We start from the raw sequence: 25,028 nt of genomic DNA, 5'->3' as shown, positions 1-25,028 counted from the left end.
CCTAAGTACCATCCAAGAGACATGTATCTTGAATGGCCTCTTGGGATGGCATCTTTTTCTTGGATGAAGTGGGGTAAGCAGCTTTGTTTGAGAGGGAGCCAGATGCTGACTCTTTTTCTTTTTACTGCCAGCATCACAACTGGAAATGGAGAGCCCAAGCTGTGAGTTTCCAGCCTTTTCTGAGTCTCACTAGGAATGGAGATGCTGATGTTGACTTAAAGCTGGCAGTTTAAGAATATACTTGGCCTTCTTGCACCTTTCTGTCTTAACCATAGAAGTTCTGAAGTGTCGGTGACCAGTTGGGCTAATCTGGGTCACCAAGCCGAGGAAAGACAAATGGGAAGAAAGACAAATCTAAGGAAAGACTGATCAAATAAACAAATAGAATTTTTTATTCTCAAGCACAACAAATCTTATTGCTATTTCACATATAGATTGGGAAAAAGAAAAACCTTAGTCTCTCGCTAATGTTTAGTGTTCTTATCTTTGGGTCAACTATGTCAAATTTTGACTTAAAATTCTTATATGCTGTACCCCACCTCTTTAGAGTTATTTTGGCATAAAAGAAATATAAAAGAGGCATAAAAGAAAAATTTCTTTGAGAAACTGGCAAGACCTCGCTTTTTGAAGTAAAAGTTAGGATTTTTCTCCTTAGATGGGGGTTGCTGGAGGCTTCCTAATGTCATAGTTTAAGGATTAGTAGATGTAATAGGAGCCGAATAAATGCCTGTTGAATTGTCTTGCGTGTAGATAGATGAGAATGTTCTTTTAAGTTTTCTGAACTAGAGATTTCCTCTCTTATAAATAGAGACTATATATCCAAATTCAGAATTTATACTCATGTTGGAGTCTTAGGGCCTACTTAGCTGAGATCCATACTGGAGACCACTAGGTGGCCTCAGTGATGTCTCCTTGGGGTGCCCACAGTACCTGAGTGACTTAATTTGTATATACCTGTATGGCACTGCAGGGAATTTGTTTCTTGGGTGGGAAGAAACAGTTTCTATAGGCGATCAGACTCTCAATAGAACAGATATACAGAATGGTTGATTTAGCTTTGTCTGGCTGTGGAAATGACAATCAAGTCTCTCCCTCTCTTCCTTTTTTCCTTCTTTCTTTGCTTTTGTTGATTTCCCATCCTTTGTCAACTTCTTATGCATGTAATTCTTGTTTTGTTGAATAATAGAGCATGCAGTGAAGGTGATATTAATAGTTCACTAGGCTTTATTTCCAGAAACCAGAGGCTGAGGGAAAGGTGATTTTCTTCAGGTTGTATTTAGCAACAAAGCCTATCTTCATGGACCTTAGAAGACCCAGAACAAAGACCTCTAGCCAACATGTAAGCACCTAGACCATGGTTTCCCATCCTTATCATTGTTAACATTTTGGCTAGATAGTTCTTTGTTGTGTGGAGCTGTCCTATGCATTATAAGATGGTTAGCAGTATCCCTAGCCTCTTCCTACTAGAAGCCGGTAATATCATCCTAAGTTATCCTCCAGGCAACCAAAAATGTCTCCAGACATTGTCCCCTGGGGGGAAAATTGCCCCTGGTTGAGAACCTGTGATCCGGATTATAATTACCCATTTTGCTCAGATGCATTGGGGCAGGTATTGTCATAGGCAGAGCCACAGAAGGTATTTCGTGATAGTCCTAGGTATATACATCAAAGATATCATTGTTTCTGTCTTTCAGTTTATATATAATTATAAAAGTATTGAATGGCTTTTGATTTTTCTCTATTTAGATTTGACTGATTTATTATTTGTGACTTGTCCTATGGGAAGAGTTTTATGGGTATTTTATTCTCTCTGACAGACAAGACTTCTTTTTGGCTGGGGTAAGTGGTTTTCCTTGAAAGAAGATGCAAAGCCATTGAATCTAACTTTGGGTCAGTTAACAGAGTTAAAGTCTTAAAAGTCTGTTCATATTCCTGAAATAGTTAGAGGTATATAAAATACAGAGATTTATATTTGGCTTTTTTGTTGACTCCTTAGGGACTAAGAAATGTAGCTAATTCATCATTGTCTTGTCTCCAAATCCTGGCACACAGTGAGAACACAATAAAAATTTGTTGAAGTAAATCTTGAGTACTTTGGTCAATGTGTGGTATTTAGCTTTGTGGGCCTAAGTCTTCTCTAACTGTAAATCAGGATTGATAAGTATGATTTTTCCTGTTCAACTTCCAGAGGCCTGGAAGGATGGATGAATTAAATAATTCATCCAATTAGGAGGATGAATTAAATAATGGATTTATAGTGGAACTAATCTACTGAACTTATAGGTTTTTTTAAGTGTTGCACAAGAAGTCAGACTTACTGTCCCAGTCCTAGAACATGTCTCAAAGGTGATTTATAGGCTCTGACTTTCCACACTCAAGGATAAGGCAGCAGTTGTCACAGTTACAGTGTGACCTGCAGGACTGACATGTATATTCTTTGATGAGTCTAGACAGAATCTTTTTTTCCGCTTTCAGTTTCCATAGCCTGCCTTTTCCTTATATTGGGCTTTATATTTGACTTCATTCCTGTGTGCTCTGAGAACACCCACAGCCTGAGGCTCTGTGTTCTGGAACTTCTCATTTAGTCATAGGCTGGGTAACCATCCCAGACAGGAATCTGAGAATTTCCGTAATAGGAATGAACATGGATGAGAAAAGCAGTAAGAGATCCTATTTATCTGAGACAGTCATCTGGCTTTTAATTATGAGATTATTCAGTCCATACAGATGGACCCAGATATTGTTCAGAGTACGTGTACTTCTTTTTAAACTATCCTAGGTTCACTAGGTAATTCATTAGCCTCAAAATAAAATTAACGTTTCAAGAAATTAGACTTGGGGAATAAAGTGTGAAATATCTGAACCTCCTTTGTGTCTCCCTCATGCTCATTGCCACCACTGTAGATGAATTCTAATTATAGAGCTATTAGAGATCATTTTATACAAACCTTTTCTTTCACAGATGAGTAAACTGAGTCTCAGAGAGGTCACAAGTCACAACACATACAAGTTTGTAGGCAAACCAGGGCTAGAACCCAGATTTTTGGGCTCTCAATAGAGACCCCTTTTCACTGTACAAGTGATCACAACTTGTTGCGGACAGGAGCAAGACAGGCAGCAAAAATAAGTGGATTGGGCTAGGAGTAAACATTAAGGAGTGGTGGGGATTGTGGAGAGCCCACATCCCATCTAAATGGGTCAGCTTCTATACAGCTTTAGCCCGTTGTTGTCAGGGCCTCCGATTTTTTTCAAGAGAGGACAGAAATAAAGATTTTTATGTAAGGTCTCTTGGTTTTAAAATATTACAACAAATTCATACTTTATTGTATAGATGAAACAAATCTGTGCACCATACCTATTCTGCTCTGGATCCACCAGTTTGAAACCTCTGTGCTTCATTCAGCAAGATGTTTTTTCTCATGTTTAGTGCCATGGTCTGTCACTAACTCATGGAGACAAGTTCCTTTTTCCTGCTTCCTGCTGAAGGCTTCCTAACTTCATGTCTTTTTCCTTCCTCCATCTTTTAAAATAAGAGAGCATATATTTACTGAGCATTTACTGTATGCCTGATGCTGTGATAGATACATTCACATAACATTGCCAGATGGTACCCTCTTTGAGATTTGCACTCAAAGCCCTTTATACAATCTGTCTTCCCCCCTTTTGGCTACAAATACATAGTTTGTTTCTTTCTAGTATATTATAATTATTCAAGTTTGATAACTTCTAGCATCAGATCAGGTGACAAAAGTGACATCAGGTTGGCTGGGTATCAACAGAAGCAATTAGCCTTAACTAAAGGCTTACACTTTTTTACTTTTTTTGTTTAAAGCAAGCCTACCTTCTAGTCTTGCAATATAGTGCGGACTCTGGCAGTAAAACAGCATTCCTTTCCTTGGAGGCTGCCTGAGCCCAAAGGTTCTTCTTGCTTTCACTTCCTACTTGGATTTTTGTTTTGTTTTCTCCCTGAAGCCTGACTGGGTACACATTCTGTCTTCTAAGCTTCATACACTTCTCTACATACTCAGTGAGCGAGTCTCTTAATAGGGTTAAAAAAGAATGCCAGTATTCTACCTGCTGGCTTTTCTGGCATGCACATATAAGACAGCACTTGGCTCTTGTTCCTTCTCTTTCACAATTCCTTAAATGGCTCTTGTCCTAGATTGTGAGTCCAATAGAATGGCTCAGGCTTCTGGTAAGCAAGTCTTTCAGTCTAGCAAGCATGTTTGCCTCGAACTGGATAGTCTGATCATTTAAAGTATTTCTTGCTTTAGTCTCATATGATGCCTGGTCTAATAGTCCCTACATCTTGCTGAAAGTAGGATGTACACAAAAGGAGAAAGTATAAGATTTTCTTGAAAAGGCTGAGCACTGGCGTACCTGAGCACTGAGATCTCTTATACTGGTCTTTTGAACTTGATAGATGGCAAGGCCCCAAAAATCGTGATCATAAAATCATCCTGTCCCATACCCTGGAGGAAAGAGCTGACTTGCACCCTATGAATCCAACAAAATGGCCTTGGATAAATGGCCTCCCTCAGACATTACATCACCACTCAACCTCTCTGGGTTGATACTATATGGGTATAGCCGAGGTATGGAATGCACTAGTAAGTACTCTCTAGGCCAGAGAGGCCCTCTAAAGTTATAACTTTGCTTTTTTTTTTTTTTTTTAATAACTCCATGCACGCCTGATTAAGCCCACTTTGGGGCCTGGCATGCCATATGTTCTCCTTTATCTGAAATAAAGATATACTTTTAATGGGGGAAATTCAACCGTTGGTTTCCAGCCTTTGATTTGTTGTGATTTTAGGCTACTCTTTTTTTTTCATCTCCTTGCCATTTATATATTACATATTTTTAGCCCTTTAACTTGTAAAGCACTTTCATATCCACTATTATGTTTTTTTGTTGTCGTTGTTTGTTTGTTTGTTTTTAGACGGAGTCTTGCTCTATCACCCAGGCTGGAGTGCAGTGGCTCCATCTAGGCTCACTGCAACCTCTGCCTCGCAGGTTCAAGCAATTCTCGTGCCTCAGCCTCCGGAGTAGCTGGAATTATAGGCACGCACCACCACGCCCAGTTAATTTTTTGTGTTTTTAGTAGAGGCGGGGTTTTGTCATGTTGGCCAGGCTGGTCTCGAACTCCTGACCTCAAGTGATCCACCCACCTCAGCCTCCCAAAGTGCTGGGATTACAGGCATGAACCACAATGCCCAGCCCACTATTATATTTTAATGCTCCCAGCAACCTTTGGGTGCAATTGGACAGGTTTTATCCTCACGTGAAACTGAGGCCGACAGTAGTGTGAAACGGCAAATCGAATTGTTAGCAAAACCAGGACTAGACTCAGTTTCTTGTTTATGACTGTACCCTCTTGCTCATAGGCATGCTGCCCACTGTGTTATAGAGATCAAGCAATGATATGGTCTGGTGAGGAAGAACTGAACACAGAATGTCGTGGCAGAGGAATTCCTTGTATGTCTTTTTTAGAGCGTGAATGTTTTAGGAAACTTTTTTTGAGGAAGGGGGCAGACTTTCTGTTTTGTAAAGAGAAGGTAGAGGGAACATAACTTTTTTTTAAAGGTACAAAAATAATTAAAACGTAACATACATTTGTATGTATGAGGGAGGGATATTTAAAATTAAAATATTATATCATCACAAGAAAGATCAGATATTCCTTACTTTGCCCTTGGGCAACCAAGAAAATTAAAGCCTGTTTTATATCCCAAAAATAAAAGAGAGACTTGATAGAAGTAACAGTGTTCAGTGCTTGCAACCGAATTCAATTTATACTCTTGTTAGATAAGTCCAAATTCTAAAGGCTACAAAAATGCTGTTAAATCAAAGGAGGAAAAGAATCATTTTAGGACAAAGTTATTCAAGATGAAAGAAAGGCATGTCTTCAGTGAGAGAACTGCCTGCGATTGGATGTTTGCTTGCTAATATGTTTAAAGATTTTGGACTTCTCAACTTTCTTGGTTTTCTGGTAGCCAAATCCACCACTGCCTACTCGCTTTTTCTGCTTGCCTTCATTGCTGTTGACGTTCAGATCAACAAAGGGAGGCACCTTGAAACCAATGACAGCAACTTGAGGCAAATTTAAGTTATTAAACATTAAAGATCTGTTTCAGAGAATGGGAATCGTAGGTTTGTATGTATGATTTATATGCTTCCTGAGCTGACTTATGAAAAAAGTAGTTCTTTTGAATCAATTTCTCAAGCTGAGACTGAATGTCAGAAATTTTAGACCAGGAAAAGTCAAATTCACTTAATGGAACCTTGGATCATTTCAAGTAGTGAAGAAAACCCAATTCTTCTGGGTGCAAAATGAGCAAGGCATGCCCTCTCCCATTTAGGTCTCTGGCTGTTCTACCCACACGATGAATATTATTCCTTAGGGTCATCCGGAGGGTCATACTGAACAATCCAGTTGACTTCAGTAATGTCCAGTTCTCTTGCTGCCACATCTGTACACAATAGTGTTCCTGAATCTGCATTGCAGAACTGGAAGAATGTGGTCGTATGCTTATTTTGCTTTTGCTTTCCATGAATGGCCAAGATGGGCAAATCAATGTAGTTCAGCAACTCATAGTGGTATTTCACGGACATACAAGATGAAAAGAAGGCCATAAGCTTCTTTTTTTGGTTCTTCTTAAGGAATGTAAAGAGTAGAAGGAATCTCTTTTCAGAAGGACAAACAACATATCCCTGCTCAAGACCATCCACTGTTGCATTAGCTTTATCATCATCAACACCAACATACAATGGCTCCTTTTTCAGAGAAGTCCTTGCCGGGCCTTCAACTTTTCAAGTTTGGGTGGCAGAAAAGAGCATCGTCTGTCTACGTGTTGGCAAAAGTTTAATAATTTGTTTTAATTCCTCTTCAAACTCAACATCCAAGATACGATCAGCTTCATCGATAACCAGACACTGCAGATTTTTATACATAAACCCTGGGATATTCTGCATATGGTCCAGCAGACAGCCTGGTGTGACCACAGTGATGTTGATCCCATTAGCAAGTTTCTGTGCTTCAGCAGATCTATTACTGCCACCCATTATCAACCCATAGGTATGCACGTGGTGACTCATTAGCTCCTTAAGAACACCAAAAGTTTGCATGTCTAGTTCTCTAGTAGGTGAGAGAATAAGGACCCCTGTTCCATTCCTGGGCATGAAATTTAACTTAACAATGAGTTCAGCTGCAGGATGAGAAAAGCTGGGGTTTTACCACTGACGGTTTTTGTAGCTGCAAGAAGATCCCTGCCTTCCAGAGGTGGTCTGATACTTTTATGCTGAATTTCAGTCACGTTTGTAAAACCCATTTCTTTTATTGCCTTCAGAGTGTTTTCATTGACAAGATTACATAAGAAGCAAATGAAGTATCCTCAAAAGCTCCTGTCAGTCCCAGGGGCAGGCTGGGCACCTCACTGTCATCTTCATCATCTGGCTTCTCAACATTATTTTCTGTTTCTTTAGGAGACTTGGCACTTTCTTCTTCAGATTCCCCTTTGTTTTCAGTTTTTGCTTTTTTTGTATCAGACTCAGCATCATTCACCATTTTTCTCTTCTTCTTTTTTGATTCTGAATTAGGAGACTGCATTGCTGCTTCTCCATTGGTTAATACGGTGGATTTCTGGGGAGATTTTTTAACTTTTATATTTTCCACTGCTTCTTGAGACACGTCTCCATTTTGAGCATCTGATAAGCCCACATTCATAGAATGTTTTGATTTTTTAACCTTTCCACCTCCCGTTGTTTCTTCAGACACATCTGTATTTTGAGTTTCGGACAGGGTCAGATTTGAGGCCCCCTGCAACTTTAGGTTCCACTGCCGCAGTTTGAGGTTCCACTTCTTGATCTTCTTGCGTAGGAGTTTCATCAGCAGGTGAGACATCCTGTCCAAGCAGTGTCTAGACCACGGTGCCAGACAGTACAGCCACTCAGTTCCGGAATATAACTTTATTAAATCAGCCATTTATAACTCTTTTTGAATCCTGGACCTTTTTGAAACTCTAAAAGCTATAAACAGTCATCTCAGAAAAATGTACACATCTACATTGTTTTCCATATAATAATAAAGTGTTTATGGAACTCTTGAAACCTAGAGGCTCAGGTATTATCAATCCTGGATTAAGATTTTACCTTTGGATTATGTTGTCTTTTAGTCTGTTTACTGATGCAATTTTAGAACTTAAAAGCTTAAAAGGTTTTGGAGTATGTGAGGCCTGCTAGGTATGGTCTGGTTTATAATCGTTCAGTTGTAAAGGAACACAAGGTGACCTGGATTGTTCTTAGGAACAAGTGGAATTGATGTAATCTGATGACAGGACATGGCAGTTCTTTAATGCATGGCTCCTGGCTAAGAGTCTGGCCCCACTAGGAAATCCCTGGTAGATGTTAATGAAGGGGAACAGAGTATAACCTGTCTCATCCTCCTCCTTAGAAATTTTACTTTTAGTAGAAGAGCTTTGCCTCTTTTTGAGATATCTTCAAGCTTTGGAGAAAAAATAAGGTTACTTCCTCAGAATGCTGGAACACCTTTGCTTGAATGAAGAGTATAAATACTCATATATGGACTGAAGTGAGTGCTATCATCTCCTCACTCCCCAGTCCTCACGTACAAAAACTGAAGCCCATGGAGGGGGGCTAATGGTTAATGGCCCCTCATCTTGCTCAGGTTTCCAAAATGGTTTGCCAAATAAAGATTCATCTTTAAGTAACGCTGGCCACTTTGTTATAACCAGCTGTTGGTAATTTACAGCACTTTTTTCCTTTTCTGCTAATTATTTGACTGTTATTGGCTGCCTTTATGGAATATTCCTTTATTAATAGAATTTTTTCTACACAGAACCCATAAAGGTTGGTTATTTTAGTAAACTGAAAGATTCCAGAAGCCTAATGGAGCTGAAATGGCAAATGGCTCAAAGAAGCAAGAATAATGTAACTTCACTTGCAAAAATAGTGTTAATCTTATGGGTATGCGTATTTGTATGCTTTTATTGGGAGGCAATGAAATTTCTCTTACCACAAATAAAATAAATCTACGGCTTTGCCCATTTCCAAAGAAAATTTGCTCTGATTGCTTTGGTTGGTATTTGTGGCAAGCACTGGTTATAAATGGTATGATCAAAGGTGTATTATATGCCAATTAGCAAACCTTTTTCTGGAAATAGTCATCTAGAGAGCATATCACAAAGTTTTCAATCACATTGTTTTTCCCCTTCTGACAGAAGGTCAGGGGAAAATAAGAGCTGTGTTTGATTTAAATTTAAATAGCAGTCTCTCTGCTGTTACTGATCCAGGCTAGCGAGCCATCTGGTTTTTCTGTCCTAGTCAATACAGCTAATTAGACAGGCATGCCATTTACTGGAGAATCATTAATCAATTACTATGGAAGGAGCCTTTGGAGAGAACTGGGTAAGTTGATCAGTACTCAATGAATAGTAACTGATTGATATGTTTCCTTCTTCATCAACAGATGTTGGAGAAGATCAAATCCTGTGTAAGCACGCACCACAAACACACACATACACACACACACACATTTTCTATAAAGGTCAATGGATTGACAGAGGACATTTGGGTCAGTGAGACAGTGACAAATACCAGTCAGTAATCTTTTTCAATGTTGTTCTTGGTGGTGGTCATGATGGTGGTTCCTTCCTGAAATCTATTGAGAGAGAGTTGTTGATCTCTTCCTATGCTCGAGCAAGTTAGTATCTCCACACTGACAGTGGATTGGATGAAACACCACCATGCACTGGCCTCAGGTTAACCCTACTTAAAATGTCTAGATCAGTAAACATTCAGATCAGTAAATAGCTTGCCCTCTTGGACCACAGAATGAATGAAAAGTGAGGTGAATCAGAATGTGGCCAACTTTTAACCTTTGTAGCCAGCTGGGAAAGATTATGGATAATGTGTGTCCACACAACTCATGTTCATTTTAGAATTGATATTTCCCACCTTACCCACAAAACCAAACAAAAATTAAATATATCTTCCACGCTGATCTAATTGTAGTCTATGGATCTCCTACCTCCCCCTCAACTCAGGGTGTTTTGGGAATGGGGACTTTATTGCCTAGATAATGAAGTATTTATCTAGAAAGAATGAAGTATTCTTTCTTCCTCTTGGAGCCCCGCCCTGTTCTTCTCAATAGAGTATAAGATAAAAGGCTGTGCGAAGTGAGTTTCATTTTTTTGTTTTTTATTTTTTCTTATATTCTTTTAAATCTTATTATTTATTTTTTCCTCTTACATTTGTTATTGCCTTTTTTTAGTACTAAAGCAGAACATGAAGTGAGTTTTTAATCTGTGGTTTCCCCCTCGTCATGTTTAGAATGACGTTAAAAAAAATAACTTAGAGAAGGCAATGAATTTTTCATATTCATGTCCCCATTTGGCCACAAACTTCATATCACTTTATTTAGTTTTTGCCTTTCTAAAGTTGAATAGTAATTTTTAGTTTTTTTCACAGTAGTGTATTAAATATGAACGTTGGTTGTGAAGTCATACATCATAAAAGGAAATAAAAAATATGAAACATAGGAATTTTGGGTAACCAATTTTTCTACTATGTTTCTATAGCTTGCCTATTTATATAGGAGTATCTGCTGTTGAGCCTTTCTGTTATCTAGGCCAGAAGCATTTTGCTCCAGGTCAGCTTCAGACCCCAAACACCAGATTTCCTGGGTGAGAATGAGCAGGTACTATTTGAAATTAGATCATCAAGATAAAAGAAAAGACAGAGAGAAAAACCTGTGCCTCCAATTTCACCACTTGAGGTGAAGTTCAGTTTTCTGGTTAATTGAAATAATTACTGTGTTTCTTAAGTTTTAATACGATGAAGTACTTTGGGTTTGTTTCCTTTGGTAGTGAAACAGTGCCACTGGCACTGTTTGGTCTTTGTTTTCTTGCTTATATTTCCTTGTATCCCACAGCAAATATTTGTAAGATGGCCCGCCTAGACCTGCAGTGTCCTGGTGGTCCTCTTAAGCACTAACCATCAGCAGCGCCCCACTCAGTGGCCCCAACCAGCCTGAGTCCAGGAGGGGATGACCCTTTCAGCATAGCTTTAGAAGACAGGAATCTTTCTAGCTGCTCTTATGATAGTAAATGTATCTCTGTACTCAGCTCACTTGAAATAATCTTTATTTCCACAAAGCTTAAAAAAAAAAAGACAAAAGAGCTCTTAATGGCTACCTTATATTTTAAAATAGCCAGAACTCTGTCTGCTCTCCTGGAATACTCTTCTCCCAGATATCCACATAACTTGCTGCCTCATTTCCTTCAGGGCTCTATTCAAAATACCATTTTATCAAAGAGGCCTTCTGTGACCACCCTCTGTAAAACGGAAACTAACACCCCAACCCCCAGCACTCCCTATATGCGCTAACGTGCTGTTTAATTTTCCTCTGTAATATTTGTCACCACTGGACACATTATATATATATGTTATTTTTTGTTTAACTTTTTTTTGCTCTACCCACATTATATATGTCTGTAATATTTTCCTCTTCCCATTAATGGAATGTAAGCTTCATGGGACAGGAACAGGGTCTCTTTTGATCAACTCTGCCTTCCCTTCCCTGGAACAATGCCTAACACATATTAGACATTCAATAAATATTTGTTTAATGAATAAAGGAATGACCTCACTTTTATTTCTGTCCTTATAGTCAGCAGTATCCCAGGCAGCCAACTTTTAATGCTAGAAGGCATCCAGCAGACAACCATGAAATGCCATAATGAATTCTGCAGGACAGTTTTGTGATTCCAGAGTGTGTGAACACTTAAATGCCCTTACTAGATGGCAGCGAGGCAAGACGCCCTCCCTAAAAATCATCCCTAGCTGTTCTCTTGTGGTGGGTGGAAGAAGAGTTCCAAGAGGAAGAGAGATCAGGAGTTGCCTTTATCCCTAAGAGGAAGCCTGTACATTCTATGCATTTTCTGCATATTTTAGGAGCTGTCATATTAAACCCAACAGGCCTTAACTCTGGGAGAGTTTTCTTCCTTCTAAGGCAGTCTTCTGAGTCAGCATTCTGTCTGGGAATCCTGTTTTCCCTTCTCATGGCTTTGCCCTGATGAATAGCCGAACAAATAGGAAAGCACTGATGCTTCACGATGAAATAGTAAAACCCCTGATAAGACCACTGGGCTCACTCTTCTTAAATATTACTTTTTGTTTGTTTAGTTTGCAGTGGTATGGGGGGCAGGGTAGCAGGAATTCCACATGAAGTTGATAGCCTCTTTTAAACGTGTAACGTAACAGGAAATGGTGGTGCCCGCCTGTAGTCCCAGCTGCTGGGGAGGCTGAGGCATGAAAATTGCTTGAATCCTGGAGGTGGAGGTTGCAGTGAGCCGAGATTGCACCACTGCACTCCAGCCTGGGCGGCAGAAACTCTGTCTCAAAAAAAAAAAAGTGTACATTAAATATATATGTACATTTACATTGTTGTGTAACCATCACCACTATCCATCTCTAGAACTTCTTCTTCATCTCAAACTGAAACTCTGCCCACTAAACATCAACTCCCCATTTCCCCTGCCACTAGGCCCTGGCAACCACCATTCTACTTTGTGTCTGAATTTTCATGACTACTCTAGTAGGATCATATAGTATTTGTCTTTTTGTGACTGGCTTATTTCAGTTAGCATGATGTGATGTCCTCAGAGTTGATCCATGTTGTAGCATGTGTCAGAATTTCCTTCCTTGTTAAGGCTGAATGATGTTGATGGACACATAGGGGATTGATTCAACCTCTTGGCCATTATAAACAGTGCTGTTATGAACATAGGTTGCAAGTATCTCTGATCTTGTTTTCAGTGCTTTTGGATATATACCCAGAATTGGAATTGCTGGATCATATGATAATTCTATCTTTAATTTTTGGGGGAACTATTTTCTGGGTCTTTGTTTTGTTTTTCATAGTAACCATTCTGATGGGTATGAGGTGGTATCTCATTGTTTTGATTTGCATTTCCCTAATGATCAGTGATGTTGAACATCTTTTCGTGTGCTTAGTGGCCATTTGTATATGGCCATGTTCTACTTCTTTGGAGAAATGTCTGTTCAAGTCCTTGGCCCATTTTTAAAATCATGTTGTTTTTTCTTTGTTGTTGTTGTAGTTTAGGAAACTTTTAAATTAAAGTTTAACAAGACTGGCCTTATGAGTTTCCTTGTCTTGAGCATGTTTGTGGAGTGACTTATCAAATCACTTGGGCTGGCAGCTTAGGGACTTTTCAGGTCTAATCCAGCCTCCAACATTCCTTCACAGTGTAATCATAGAATCTTAGAATTAAATGAGGCTTACAGAGCCACCAGTCCAGTTCTCTCATTTTGCAGATAAAGAAACTGAGCCCACTGCTTTTTCCACTGTGCCCTGATTACCTAATCCCTATAGATAGCATTTTCTTCATCTTTAAACCCACCTGTCTTTGCCTTTTTTCTCATGTTCCTACAAGTGTTTTGAAGGCTAGGAAATTGATTTTAAATGATTGCACAGTATTTAGTAATTTATGTTAGGCAGGAGGTTGTGTGTATGTTGGACTTACACTTTTTGGGGATGTTCAATGTCATTTTCAAGTATGACATTTTCTTTAGAAAACTCTAGACCTGGCTAGGCGTGTAGCCTATTCCTATAATCCCAACACATTGGGAGGCTGAGGCAGGAGGATCACTTGAGCCCAGAAGTTTGAGATCAGCCTGGGCAATGGAAGTGAGACCCCTGTCACTATAAAAAATTAGCTGGGTGTGGTGGTGCCTGCCTGTAGGCCCAGCTACTTGGGAGGCTAAGGCAGGACAATCATTTGAGCCCAGGAGGTCGAGGCTGCAGTGAGCAATGATTGTGCCACTGCACTCCAGCCTGGGTGACAGAGCAAGACCCTGTCTCATAAATAAATAAATAAATAAATAAATAAATAAATAAATAAGCTACGTGTCGTGGTGCATGCCTGTGTTCCATCTCCTGGGGAGGCTGAAGCAGGAGGATCACTGGAGCCCAGGAGGTCGAGACTGCAGTGAGCCATAATCGTGCCACTGCACTCTAGCATGGGCAACACAGCAAGATGCTGTCACATACACACACACAAAAGGAAAACAGTAGGCCTTTCTTTTTCAGGGAAATGAGCAGATGGGGGCAAAAGACAGGACGAAGTAATGCTGACCTCACCTTAAAGTAAAACACGTTAATCACTGGAAATAAATGAACTCTCAAAATTACTCTCTCGTTGCTATTAGACAATGTTAGACAATGCTTTTATGAGTTCACATTAGAGTAGATCTGGCACAGTGTCCTTTTTGAGATCAAGCAGTTTGGAGCTGCCACATAAAAGACCACTGCTTATGCCCAGGCACTAATTCATGGCTATGTTGGTGATGGCTTCCTGCTCAAAGATATCAGCTGGCAGTAAGGAAGTTCAGGATACTTGGCCTTACGTGAAAGATCTCTGGGAAGCTCCTAGTTTTTACATTCTGCATTAAAATTTTTTTTAATTGTGGTAAAATATACATAACATGAGATTTACCATTTTAACCATTTAAAAATACACAGTTCAGTGGCATTAAGTACAGTCACATTGCTGTGCAGCCATCACCACTATCTACCTTCAGAACTTCTTCATCATCCCAGACTGAAACTCCCCAACAAACACTAACTCTTCATTCTCCCTCCTCTCAGCTCCTGGCAACCACTTGCTGTTTCTGTGAATTTTATTACTCTAAGTGCCTCATATAAATGGAGTCATACAATATCTGTCTTTTTGTTTCTGCCTTATTTCATTTAGTATAATGTCACGGTTTATCCATGTTGTAGCATGTGTCAGAATTTCCTTCCTTTTAAAGGCTGAATAATATTCCATTGTATGTATTACCACATTTTGTTTATCCATTCATCTGTCAGTAGACCCTTGGGTTGTTTCCACCTTTTGGCTATTGTGAACAATGCTGCTATGAAAATGGGTATACAGATATCTCTTAGAGTCCGTGCTTTCAATTCTTGGATATATACCTAGGATTGTAATTGCTGCATCATGTGGTAGTTCTATGTTTAACTTGTTGAAGAATTGCCATATTGTTTTCCACAGCAGTTGCACCGTTCGTTAGTCATTCCCACCAGCAATGCACAAGGGTTCTCACTTTCTCCACATCCTTGCCAATACTTGTCAATTTTTTTTTTTTGTAATAGTCATCCTAATGGGTGTGAAATAGTATTTCATTGTGGTTTTGATTTGCATTTTTCTAATTATTAGTGATGTTGAGCATCTTTTCATGTACTTACTAGCCATTTGTATATTTCTTTGGAGAACTGTCTAATTTGCCCCTTTTTTGAATTTTTTGAATTAGGTCATTTTTTGTTGTTGTTGCTGAGTTTTAGCTAACATGCCTTTTGATTTGCAGGTATTTTTAAGAGGGTGTTTGCTGTGTGGTGCCTTATATGCCCATTTATCTTGTTTATTTAAAGGAAATCTCTGTACAGATATATTAAAAATCAGTATGTTTAGGCCAGTTGTGGTGACTCACACCTGTAATCCCAGCACTTTGGGAGGCCAAGGCCAGCGGATCACCTGAGGTCAGGAGTTTGAGACCAGCCTGGCCAACATGGTGAAACCCCATCTTTACTGAAAAATACAAAAAATTAGCTGGGCGTGGTGGCGTGTGCCTGTAGTCCCAGCTCCTCTGGAGGTTGAGGCAGGAGAATCACTTGAGCCCAGGAGTCGGAGGTTGCAGTGAGCCGAGATTGCACCACTGTATTCCAGCCTGGACAACAGAGCAAGACTCCATCTCAAAAAAAAATTAATATGTTTATTGTTACATATTGTATTTATTCTATATTATAATATATAATGTTATCTATATATTTTTTGTTCCAACAGTATATCCTTTCGGGCTCTGATGACTTCAACCTGTACATGTGGAGAATTCCTGCAGATCCAGAAGCAGGCAAGTATATCCTTCACATGAATGTACTGCTATTGCTGGCTCTGTTGACCTTTGGCATGCTGTGCCCTGAGGGGACAGATCTTTAGCAGTAGAGGACAACATTTCCAACATAAGCTGTGACCAAAGGAAATTTAAAAATAAAAATTATAAACCAGATTAAACTATGTCCCTCAGACATAGTCTTATCTGACATAAATGATGCTTAGATTTTTTTTTCCTCCTAAAAACCTTTCTTCAGACTTCATAGAACTCCTTTATGTCCCTTATTTCCAGTCTCCTCCTATTTCACACCTGGATTTTTTTTTTTTTTTTTTTTGAGACAAAGTTTCACTCTTGTTGCCCAAGCCAGAGTGCACTGGTGTGATCTTGGCTCACTGCAACCTCTGCCTCCCGGGTTCAAGCGATTCTCCTGCCTCAGCCTCCTGAGTAGCTGGGATTACAGGCACACGCCACCACACCGGCTAATTTTTTGTATTTTTAGTAGAAACAGGGTTTCACCATGTTGGCCAGCCTGGTCTCAAATTCCTGATCTCAGATGATCTCCCCTCCTCAGCCTCCCAAAGTGCTGGCATTACAGGTGTGAGCCACCACACCCAGCCCACACCTGGAATATTTTTGTCTTGCTTTTATGTGCTTTGCTTTTATTATCCATCTTCATATTCTTGCTTATTATTCTACAAACAGTTGGTAGGGCTCTTTCTTTCCTTTGTCCTCCCTGGTCATGTTAACTAAAGGGAGGCTTTCTTTGTTGATGGACAGGTATGTTCCCTGGGGCTTTGTTGACCCAGGACTTCAAAGAAATTAGGAAGAAATATTTTTACATTTGCTATAATTGTATTCTGAAAAAAGGCTGCAACTTTCCATAAATTTGTATTTAAGCTATCTGAGCTTTCAAACAGTGTGGATCATACCTCTTCATTCTTTTTACTTAGTTCCTCCCCCCTCCTTTTCTTTTTCTTAGGATGGTTTGTTTCTTAATCTTCTTCATTTTTGATAATAGTGTCTTCATGTGCTCAATGAGTGTTACCTAATGGTAGAAAAATGTCTGTTTTTAATACTCAAACAGCTCAATATAGCCATCTGTTCCAGGTGATACATGACATTAAGCTGGAAAATGACCTTTAGGAAAATTAGAGGACTATGCCAAGTATATTACACAAAACGTGTCTATAGTAGTGCTCAGAGTTTAGGGAAGTTCTTGGCTGTTGCTGAATTAACAATATTCTTACCAAACATCTGCCTTTCAAAACCTGTTGGGGCCTACTTTTGGCATAACTCAACATTTGCTGTGGTCTAGTTACTAAACAAGTTACAAAAGGGCTTTTCCTCTTCTAGAATTTAGAAAGCATGAGTGAAACAGCTTACCTTTGACACAAGCAAATGGAACAGCAGTAGTCTACCTGAACAAAGAGTGATGTTCTAGCACTTGAGGTGGTTGTGGATACAAGTCTCCCACCCCTGTAATTCCTAGCTTGATTCGTTGAGAAGTAATCTTTGGGTTTAATTGTATCTTTTACCTGATCTTGAAAAGCTTTTAATTTGTTAGTATGACTTTAAAAATAGAATGTGGATAATCCTTCTTCTCCCCAGGACTATTCTCTGGAATGTTTTTCACGTTTGAATAGAGAGAATAGGAAAGAATTAGCAATAGTATTGTAGGTTTTTTCCTTCTCCCTGCTGCTTTCTTTTCTTTTTTTTTGGTAAGAGACAGGGTCTCACTCTCTTACCCAGGCTGGAGTGGAGTGGCATGACTTTGGTTCACTGTAGCCTCAAACTCTGGGCTTAAGTGATCGTCCCACCTTAGCCTCCCAAAGTGCTGGGCGTATAGGCATGAGCCACTGTGCCCGGCCCCCTGCTGCTTTCTTTACTGATTTAGGGTGTCGACCATCTAGTCTGCCAGAGCTGCAGTAACGAAGTATCACAGACTGGGTGGCTTAAACAACAGAAATTTATTTTCTCACAGTTCTGCAGGCTAGAAGTCCACGATCAAGGTGCTGGCAGGTTTGGTTTCTCTCGATGTCTCTTTCCTTGGCCACCTTCTCACTGTGTTCTCACTTTTCTCTGCACATGCATCCCTAGTGTCCCTTCCCCTTGTTATAAGGAAGTTCTCATGTCACCTTCTAGATGTTCTCCAGGGATAGTACCCCTAAGTTTATTTAGTAGTTCCTTAAAAAATCGTTATGTCAATTCCTCTGCTGTACTGATTTTCTCTCCTGAATTTGTTCTACCCCATTTATGGATTAACTGAATACATCTAGCAGATTTAGTCTGACCAGGCCAGATAAGAATCTTTGGCTGCTTTATTCTAAAATGCACTATGCAGTGTTTCAGAAAGTACACCCAGTGTCACATAAGCTTTTTTAGAGGCCACAGAACCCATGATCTGTTAATACTTTCCACATGGGCTATGGTTGGTTCTGCATCCCCATCCTTTACTTGGTACTTGGGCTTCTTTGTGCACAAGGACAGGACCTTATAACTATCCCTGTTGTTGGATTCATTGTAATTGAGGGTTTGTTTTCTCTGTATCACTCTTCAGCATTACATTGTTAATCACAGCAAATCTGTCCCTTTGATCATCATCTTGCTCTGTATGTAACTAAAGTATCTTTTAAGATTATTTTTAGCATGTCTTGACTCATTTGGGGATTCAACCCTTCTGCCACTATTCTTACAGATCCCAGCCACATTTTTTTTCTTTTCTCTCGTTTTTTTTTTTTTTTTTTTTTTAAGTCAGGGTCTCGCTATGTTGCCCAGGCTAGAGTGCAGTGGCTATTCACAGGCACAATCATAGCATACTGCATACAGCCTTGAGCTCCTGGGTTAAAGCGATCCTCCTGCCTAAGCCTCCCAAGTATCTAGGACTACAGGTGTGCATCACTGTGCCTGGCCTCTTTTATTTTTTCTTATTCATGAATCTTCTCTTTTTCTTTCTGTTCTTCCTTCTTGTTCTTTTTTATTACCTCCACTATTTTTGTAATTAAGTACTTCTTTTTATCAAAGTAATACAGCTATATAATTTTTAAATCAAATAATATTATGAAGCTTATTTTTTAAAAGCACAATAGTCCCTTTCTCTACCTTTGCCTATAACATGCTCATAATATTTTTGGATTTTCAATATTAGACATTCTCTGTTGACTTTCTACTATTGAAATCAGTCAGTTTCCCAAAAGAGGAATCTTCATTCTCCTACCTAGAGAGTATTTGCCTGGTAATTAAACTATGGCTCTTAAAAGCCAAATAGGGAAATGGGGCTGTGGGTCTTACAGATCTATATGAAGACTTTTGTTTAATGACACCCCCAGCTGTGCCTTGTATTGCCAATCTAAAACCTCTTTGGGTCAATGTCAATTGGCAACCCCCAGACTTCTGCTTATATGGGGGAAAGGATGGTTTCCTGGCCATGTGCATGGTTTTAACTCCTCCTGTTTTCAGCCCTACTCTTCAACATGGCTTCAGGACTATTTGGTACCTCTCATTTTTATATGTAATACCTCAATTTTTAAATGTTGGCAATTAATGCATAGCTATAAAAAATATTTAGCAAGGTTCAGCAAGCCTAACAAGATATCTGTGGGCTGGATGCATCCCTTGAGTTCTAACTTTGAATGCTTAGATGAGGAAAATCTTGTCAGGAAACTCTTAATCCAACCTAATGTCTTTTTGACTTAAATAATCATGGGCCAAAGATAAGTGCGTACACATTCATTCATTCATTCATTCTCTCTCTCTCTGTCTTCCCCCTCCCTCTCTCCCTCTTTCTCTCTCATATTCTCTGTGTACCTTTTGGATATATGATTCTAAGGCAGGCTAGTAAGGGAAAGCTGGCTTGCCATTGTATACCTAATGGCATGATCAGAACTAGACTCTAGATGACAAGCAGTCAGCATTTATTTGATGCCTGCTGTGTGTTTCATGTGCGTGCCGAGTGCTGAGAGAACGAGATGGAGAGTGGTCCTGAGTGTGAGCCAAAGTCAAGGCCTTCTTTTTCTTCTGCACACTCCTGCTCAGGAAGACTGTTAATCAGTCTTTGTTTTTTTTGCTATACAAACTCCAAAGAGATGAAATTTATTTACTGTATAAACAGTACTATATAAGTCTTTCCAATAGGACTTCCTAGTGGGCTGAGGAGATCATTTCAAGATGTAAGACCTATATCCACTATAAAACTTGCTACCAGGGAAGATCAGGTCCAATTTTTTAGTAATTTCAAACAACTCATTCTAAAAATCCCTTTAAAAATTAAAGGAAGGGGCCGGGTGCAGTGGCTCATGCCTATAATCCCGGCACTTTGGGAGGCTGAGGGGGGCAGATCACTTGAAGTCAGGAGTTTGAGACCAATCTGGCTAACATAGTGAAACACTGTCTTTACTAAAAATTCAAAAATTAGCCAGGTGTAGTGGTGCACACCCATCATCCCAGCTACTCGGGAGGCTGTGGCAGAAGAATCGCTTGAACCCGGGAGGGAGAGGTTGCACTGAGCCGAGATTGCACCGCTGCACTCCAGCCTGGGTGACAGAGGAGACTCCGTCTCAAAAAATAAAAACAAAAATGAAAAATAAAAATTAGAGGAAGGAATAGAACTAGAACTGGGAATTTTGCTGTGGCAGAGAAAAAGTCCATTGGAATATGTCTAAGACCTCTAAAGTAGGTAGGAACGGCATCTGTTTTTATGTGGTAATTCTGAAAATAAAATAAGTAGACCAGCAGTTACATATAGAGCCAGTGTTACATATTGAAAGGAGCATTAGACTTAAAATCATACCTGGATTCAAGTCCTCTAACTTGAACTTAACTACCACTAACTACATGTCTGATTCTTAGCAAGTTACATAATAGTATTTGTCTGAGCCTCAGTTTCTTATATAAAATGTCTCCCACCTCTGCCTTATATTGTGTGTTGATTTAATAATCTTGGAAGCTTTCTGAAAACAATGTGTATTCAAATACAAGACATTGTTATTGCTATGTATAGTAAGATCGATGTAGATCCATCATTTCCAAAGCATTTTTTCCCTAGTAAGTTAGGTATGAAAGTAATGGATTTGGCAATGTGTGGGAAAGGTTGGTAGGTGTCTCTTGAAAATATTTATATTGCCTTTCCCTTCTCTTTCCCTGAATTCTTGTTAGAAAGGGCTTTAGGGTTTTCACAGGTTGAGTTGCTTTTCCTGAGCTGCCTCTTACTCTAAGACCTTCTTATTTATGGAAAGAAGCATAATGTGATAGAGTTGTTAGGAATGGCTTTAAATTCCTGATCCATTTATCTTCCAACTGGGGGCTTTGGAAACATTTCCTAATCTTACCAAACTCCTGTGAAATAAGGATAATACCACCACCAACAACAATAATACTTTCTTAGGATTATTGTGAGAGTACTTAGTAGCTACTCAACGACTGTTATTCCTCACTAAGAAAGCCTTCTCGGCTGGGCACAGTGGCACATGCCTGTAATCCCAGCACTTTGGGAGGCTGAGGTGGGAGGATCGCTTGATGCCTCAGGAGTTTGAGACCATCCTGAGCAACATAGTGGGAACCTGTCTTCACAAACTTTTTTTTTTTAAAACTAACTGCTGCTAGGCACAATGGCTCGTACCTGTAATCCTGGCACTTTGGGAGGCTGAGGCGGGAAGATCAGTTGAACCCATGAGTTTGAGACCAGCCTGAGCAACACAGCAAGACTGTGTCTCTAATAATAATAATAAAAAGAAAGAAGAAAAGAACGAAAGAAAGAAAGAGAAAAGAAAGAAAACTGGGCATGGTGGCATATGCCTGTAGTCCCAGTTGCTCAGGAGGCTGAGCAGGACTATTGCTTGAGCCCAGGAGTTTGAGGCTGCACACTTCAGCAACAGAATGAGACTCCATGTCTACAAAAGAAGAAAAAGAAGGCCTTCTCCCTTTTTAAACTCACCTTTTAATAACTCCTTAGAGATCAAGACATTGTCCTTCCTTGCTACCCACCTGGAATGGCTGATTGAGTTGTTCTTGCATGAAGGCTGCCCTTGACTCATCAGTAGTTCAGGAGGCTTCTCTTATGTGACAAATTTTTCCCTGAATGGAAGAGAAAAACATGTATTTTTACTGCCGAGTCACTGTAACCACCCCCACTGGCAGTAGGCTGATGAAGTAGGCTGGAAACAGCTGTAAATGCATTTTTATGGGCCTGCATATGTTTGTGTGCTCTGTCTTCTTTTTCTAGACATGTATTCACTCTCAGTGACTTAGGCCTAGGTATCTGCTTTTTCTTCCCATGTAACTGGAAAAAACAGCTGTTTTTAATTGGTTGCAAGTAGTTGGTTATAAACACATGTGAGGCACATATAATGAAAGAAGAACTCAGCATAACTGACTTTTTTGTGCAACTAAGCATTGATGCCTGTGGAGCTCTTTGAGCTGTACTGACAGCATTGGCTGTCCCCATCTGGCTTTTCTCATTTCTTAAGTAGTTATGTGGTCTCCAGGAGGCAGTCACTGCTCTGTCCGTATTGTCAGTATCCTTGATGGTCCTCTTTATGGTTTGACACTGGAAGACCCTGCAACTGTTCACTTGGGCCTTTTTGAAATGCTAAGAGGCTTGGATACCTTTTTTAGATGTACCAGGAAAAGAAGTAGTCTATGCCTTGCAGTAAACTTTTTTTTTTTTTTTGAGATGGAGTTTCATTCTTATTGCCCAGGCTGGAGTGCAATGGCATGATCTCGGCTCATCGCAACTTCTGTCTCCTGGGTTCAAGCTATTTTCCTGCCTCAGCCTCCTGAGTAGCTGGGATTACGGGCATGTGCCAGCATGCCCAGCTAATTTTGTATTTTTAGTAGAGACAGGGTTTCTCCATGTTGGTCAGGCTGGTCTCGAACTCCCGACCTCAGGTGATCCTCCTGCCTCGGCCTCCCAAAGTGCTGGGATTATAGGCATGAGCCACCACATCTGGCCCTTGCAGTAAACTCTGAATTCTACCAGTGGGGTCAAGAATGAAATAGATTGTCTTAAATCTACTTACCAAACCTCATTTTAGCAGATAACTTTAACTTCAAGCTTTATTCCAGAGAGGATGATGAGGGCTTTAACTTCAATTTGTTCACTTATTGAGTATCCTTAGATAAGACATCATGTAAAGCTCTATGGGCCACTGAAAAATGAACATTTTTTGCCTTCAGAGAGCTTCCAATATAACAGAGATGAAAAAAGGATGTGCATGGGCACACACACAGACATATGCACTCGATGTAAAAGTGGCTTCTGAGGCCCATAAAAAAGATAATGAAGGAGGTCTTGAAGAGATTTGGGAAGATTGGTAAAGTTTTCCTGCAGTTAGCATTTCAAAGGACCCTGAAGGATAGATAGGATTTCAGCCCCTTTATTTCTCTGCTCCTGCTTAACTACATTATAGTAAAAATGCTGTAAAAGAATATCTGGGCCAGGTGCAGTGGCTCAGGACTGTAATCCCAGCACTTTGGGAGGCCAAGGTGGGCAGATCACGAGGTCAAGAGATTGAGACCATGCTGGCTAACATGGCGAAACCCCATCTCTACTAAAAATACAAAAATTAGCTGGGCTTGGTGGTGCGTGCCAGTAGTCCCAGCTACTCGGGAGGCTGAGGCAGGAGAATTGCTTGAACTGGGGAGGTGAAGGTTGCAGTGAGCCGAGATCACGCCACTGCACTCCAGCCTGGTGAGACTCCATCTTAAAAAAAAAAGAATATCTGGGCTGGATTAGGTGGCTCACACCTGTAATCCCAGCACTTCGGGGGGCCAAGGCAGGAGGATTGTTTGAGCCCAAGAGTTTGAGACCAGCCTGGGCAACATGGCAAAACCCCATCTCTACAAAAAGTACAAAAAATTAGCCAGGTGTGGCGCCATGTCCCTATAGTCTCAGCTACTAGGGAGGCTGAGGTAGGAGGATTGCTTGAGCCTGGGAGCGGGGGGTTGCAGTGAGCCAAAATCATGCCACTGCATTCCAGCCTGGGGAACAGAGTGAGACCCTGTCTCAAAAAAAAAAAAAAAAAAAAAGATACGAAATCGGCTGCAGGAAGATGGAAAAAAAGAAACATTTATTGGGTGATGGAGCCCATATGTGAAGATTTTTTTTTTCCTGCATGCTTGTGTTCCACCATCTAATACACTCACATCTTTTCATTTCATCATATATTTATTAAAAACCTTACTATGTGCTAGGCACAGTTCTAGAGACTTGGGATACAGTGGAGACAGAAGCCCTGCTGTCATGGAGCTTATGTTCTAGCAGGGGAAACAATGAACAATAAACATAGTAAATTATGTAGTATGTTTAAAAGGTTAGAAGTGCTATAGAAAAAGTAGAACAGAGGAAGACGGGAAGTGGTATTGAGGACAGTGTCCCAGCATGATTGATAAATTGCTATTAGGCCAAGACATCAAGAAATCTTGACCACATTGCTTTCAGCTTTTGAGTCAAAAACATACTCATTCTTGGAGGACTTCACGAAGCAAATGAACTTGACACTAAACAAAAGCAACTGAAACTGGCTAGAAATGGGAATAGTATTCTGGCTCTTCAAAGGCCTGAGGCAATAAACCCCTGGCTGAATGTTATGAAAGTGGGCCATAAGTAGAGAAGGGAGGGAAATTAGGACATACACATTTCCCTTAGTCTTCTCTAGGGAGACATTTGACCTTGGCATTTAGAAAGATCTTTATCTGAATTTTGAGCAAGGTGTTTTCCCCTGGGATCCTGGGGTCCCCTAAGGTAGTAAGTGGATTACTGATACTGAAATTCTGTGAGATACCTTGTTCTCATTTTCTTTTCTGAGATCTTGCAATAGATATGGTTATAGTCTTCCCTACCCCCCTACCATCTCTTCTAAATCAAAGAAAGATTAATATATGGGGACTTTGGCCTCAACTTAGGAACTAAACTTAAAAAGGAGTGTCAGCTGGCCAGGTGCAGTGGCTCATGCCTGTAATCCCAGCACTTTGGGAGGCCAAGGTGGGCAGATTATGAGGTCAGGAGTTGGAGACCAGCCTAACCAACATGGTGAAACCCCATCTCTACTAAAAATACAAAAAAATTAGTTGGGCGTGGTGGTGTGTGCCTGTAATCCCAGCTA

The 25,028-nt window shown here is 40.1% G+C and overlaps 1 protein-coding gene and 1 pseudogene across 6 annotated transcripts in view; one reads left to right on the top strand and one right to left on the bottom strand.

The window, feature by feature from the left end:
• DCAF5 (DDB1 and CUL4 associated factor 5) overlaps positions 1-25,028 on the top strand; it is a 102,376-nt gene that overhangs the window by 61,944 nt on the left and 15,404 nt on the right. For 5 of the 6 annotated variants that reach the window (XM_510028.8, XM_009428010.5, XM_009428009.5 and 2 more), the window contains exon 7: positions 15,882-15,948. In XM_510028.8, coding sequence (XP_510028.4) covers positions 15,882-15,948 — 67 coding nt within the window. Of the gene's footprint in view, positions 1-131; positions 322-15,881; positions 15,949-25,028 lie in introns of those variants that run through there. The other variant, XM_016926259.4, reaches the window with a different exon arrangement.
• On the bottom strand, positions 5,845-8,044 carry LOC737296 (ATP-dependent RNA helicase DDX18-like; annotated as a pseudogene).

Source organism: Pan troglodytes, chromosome 15 (genome assembly GCF_028858775.2).
Source record: "Pan troglodytes isolate AG18354 chromosome 15, NHGRI_mPanTro3-v2.0_pri, whole genome shotgun sequence".
Classification (NCBI taxonomy): domain Eukaryota; kingdom Metazoa; phylum Chordata; class Mammalia; order Primates; family Hominidae; genus Pan; species Pan troglodytes.
The sequence above is the reverse complement of the archived record's forward strand: the minus strand, read 5'-3'. Positions and strand labels throughout refer to the sequence as shown.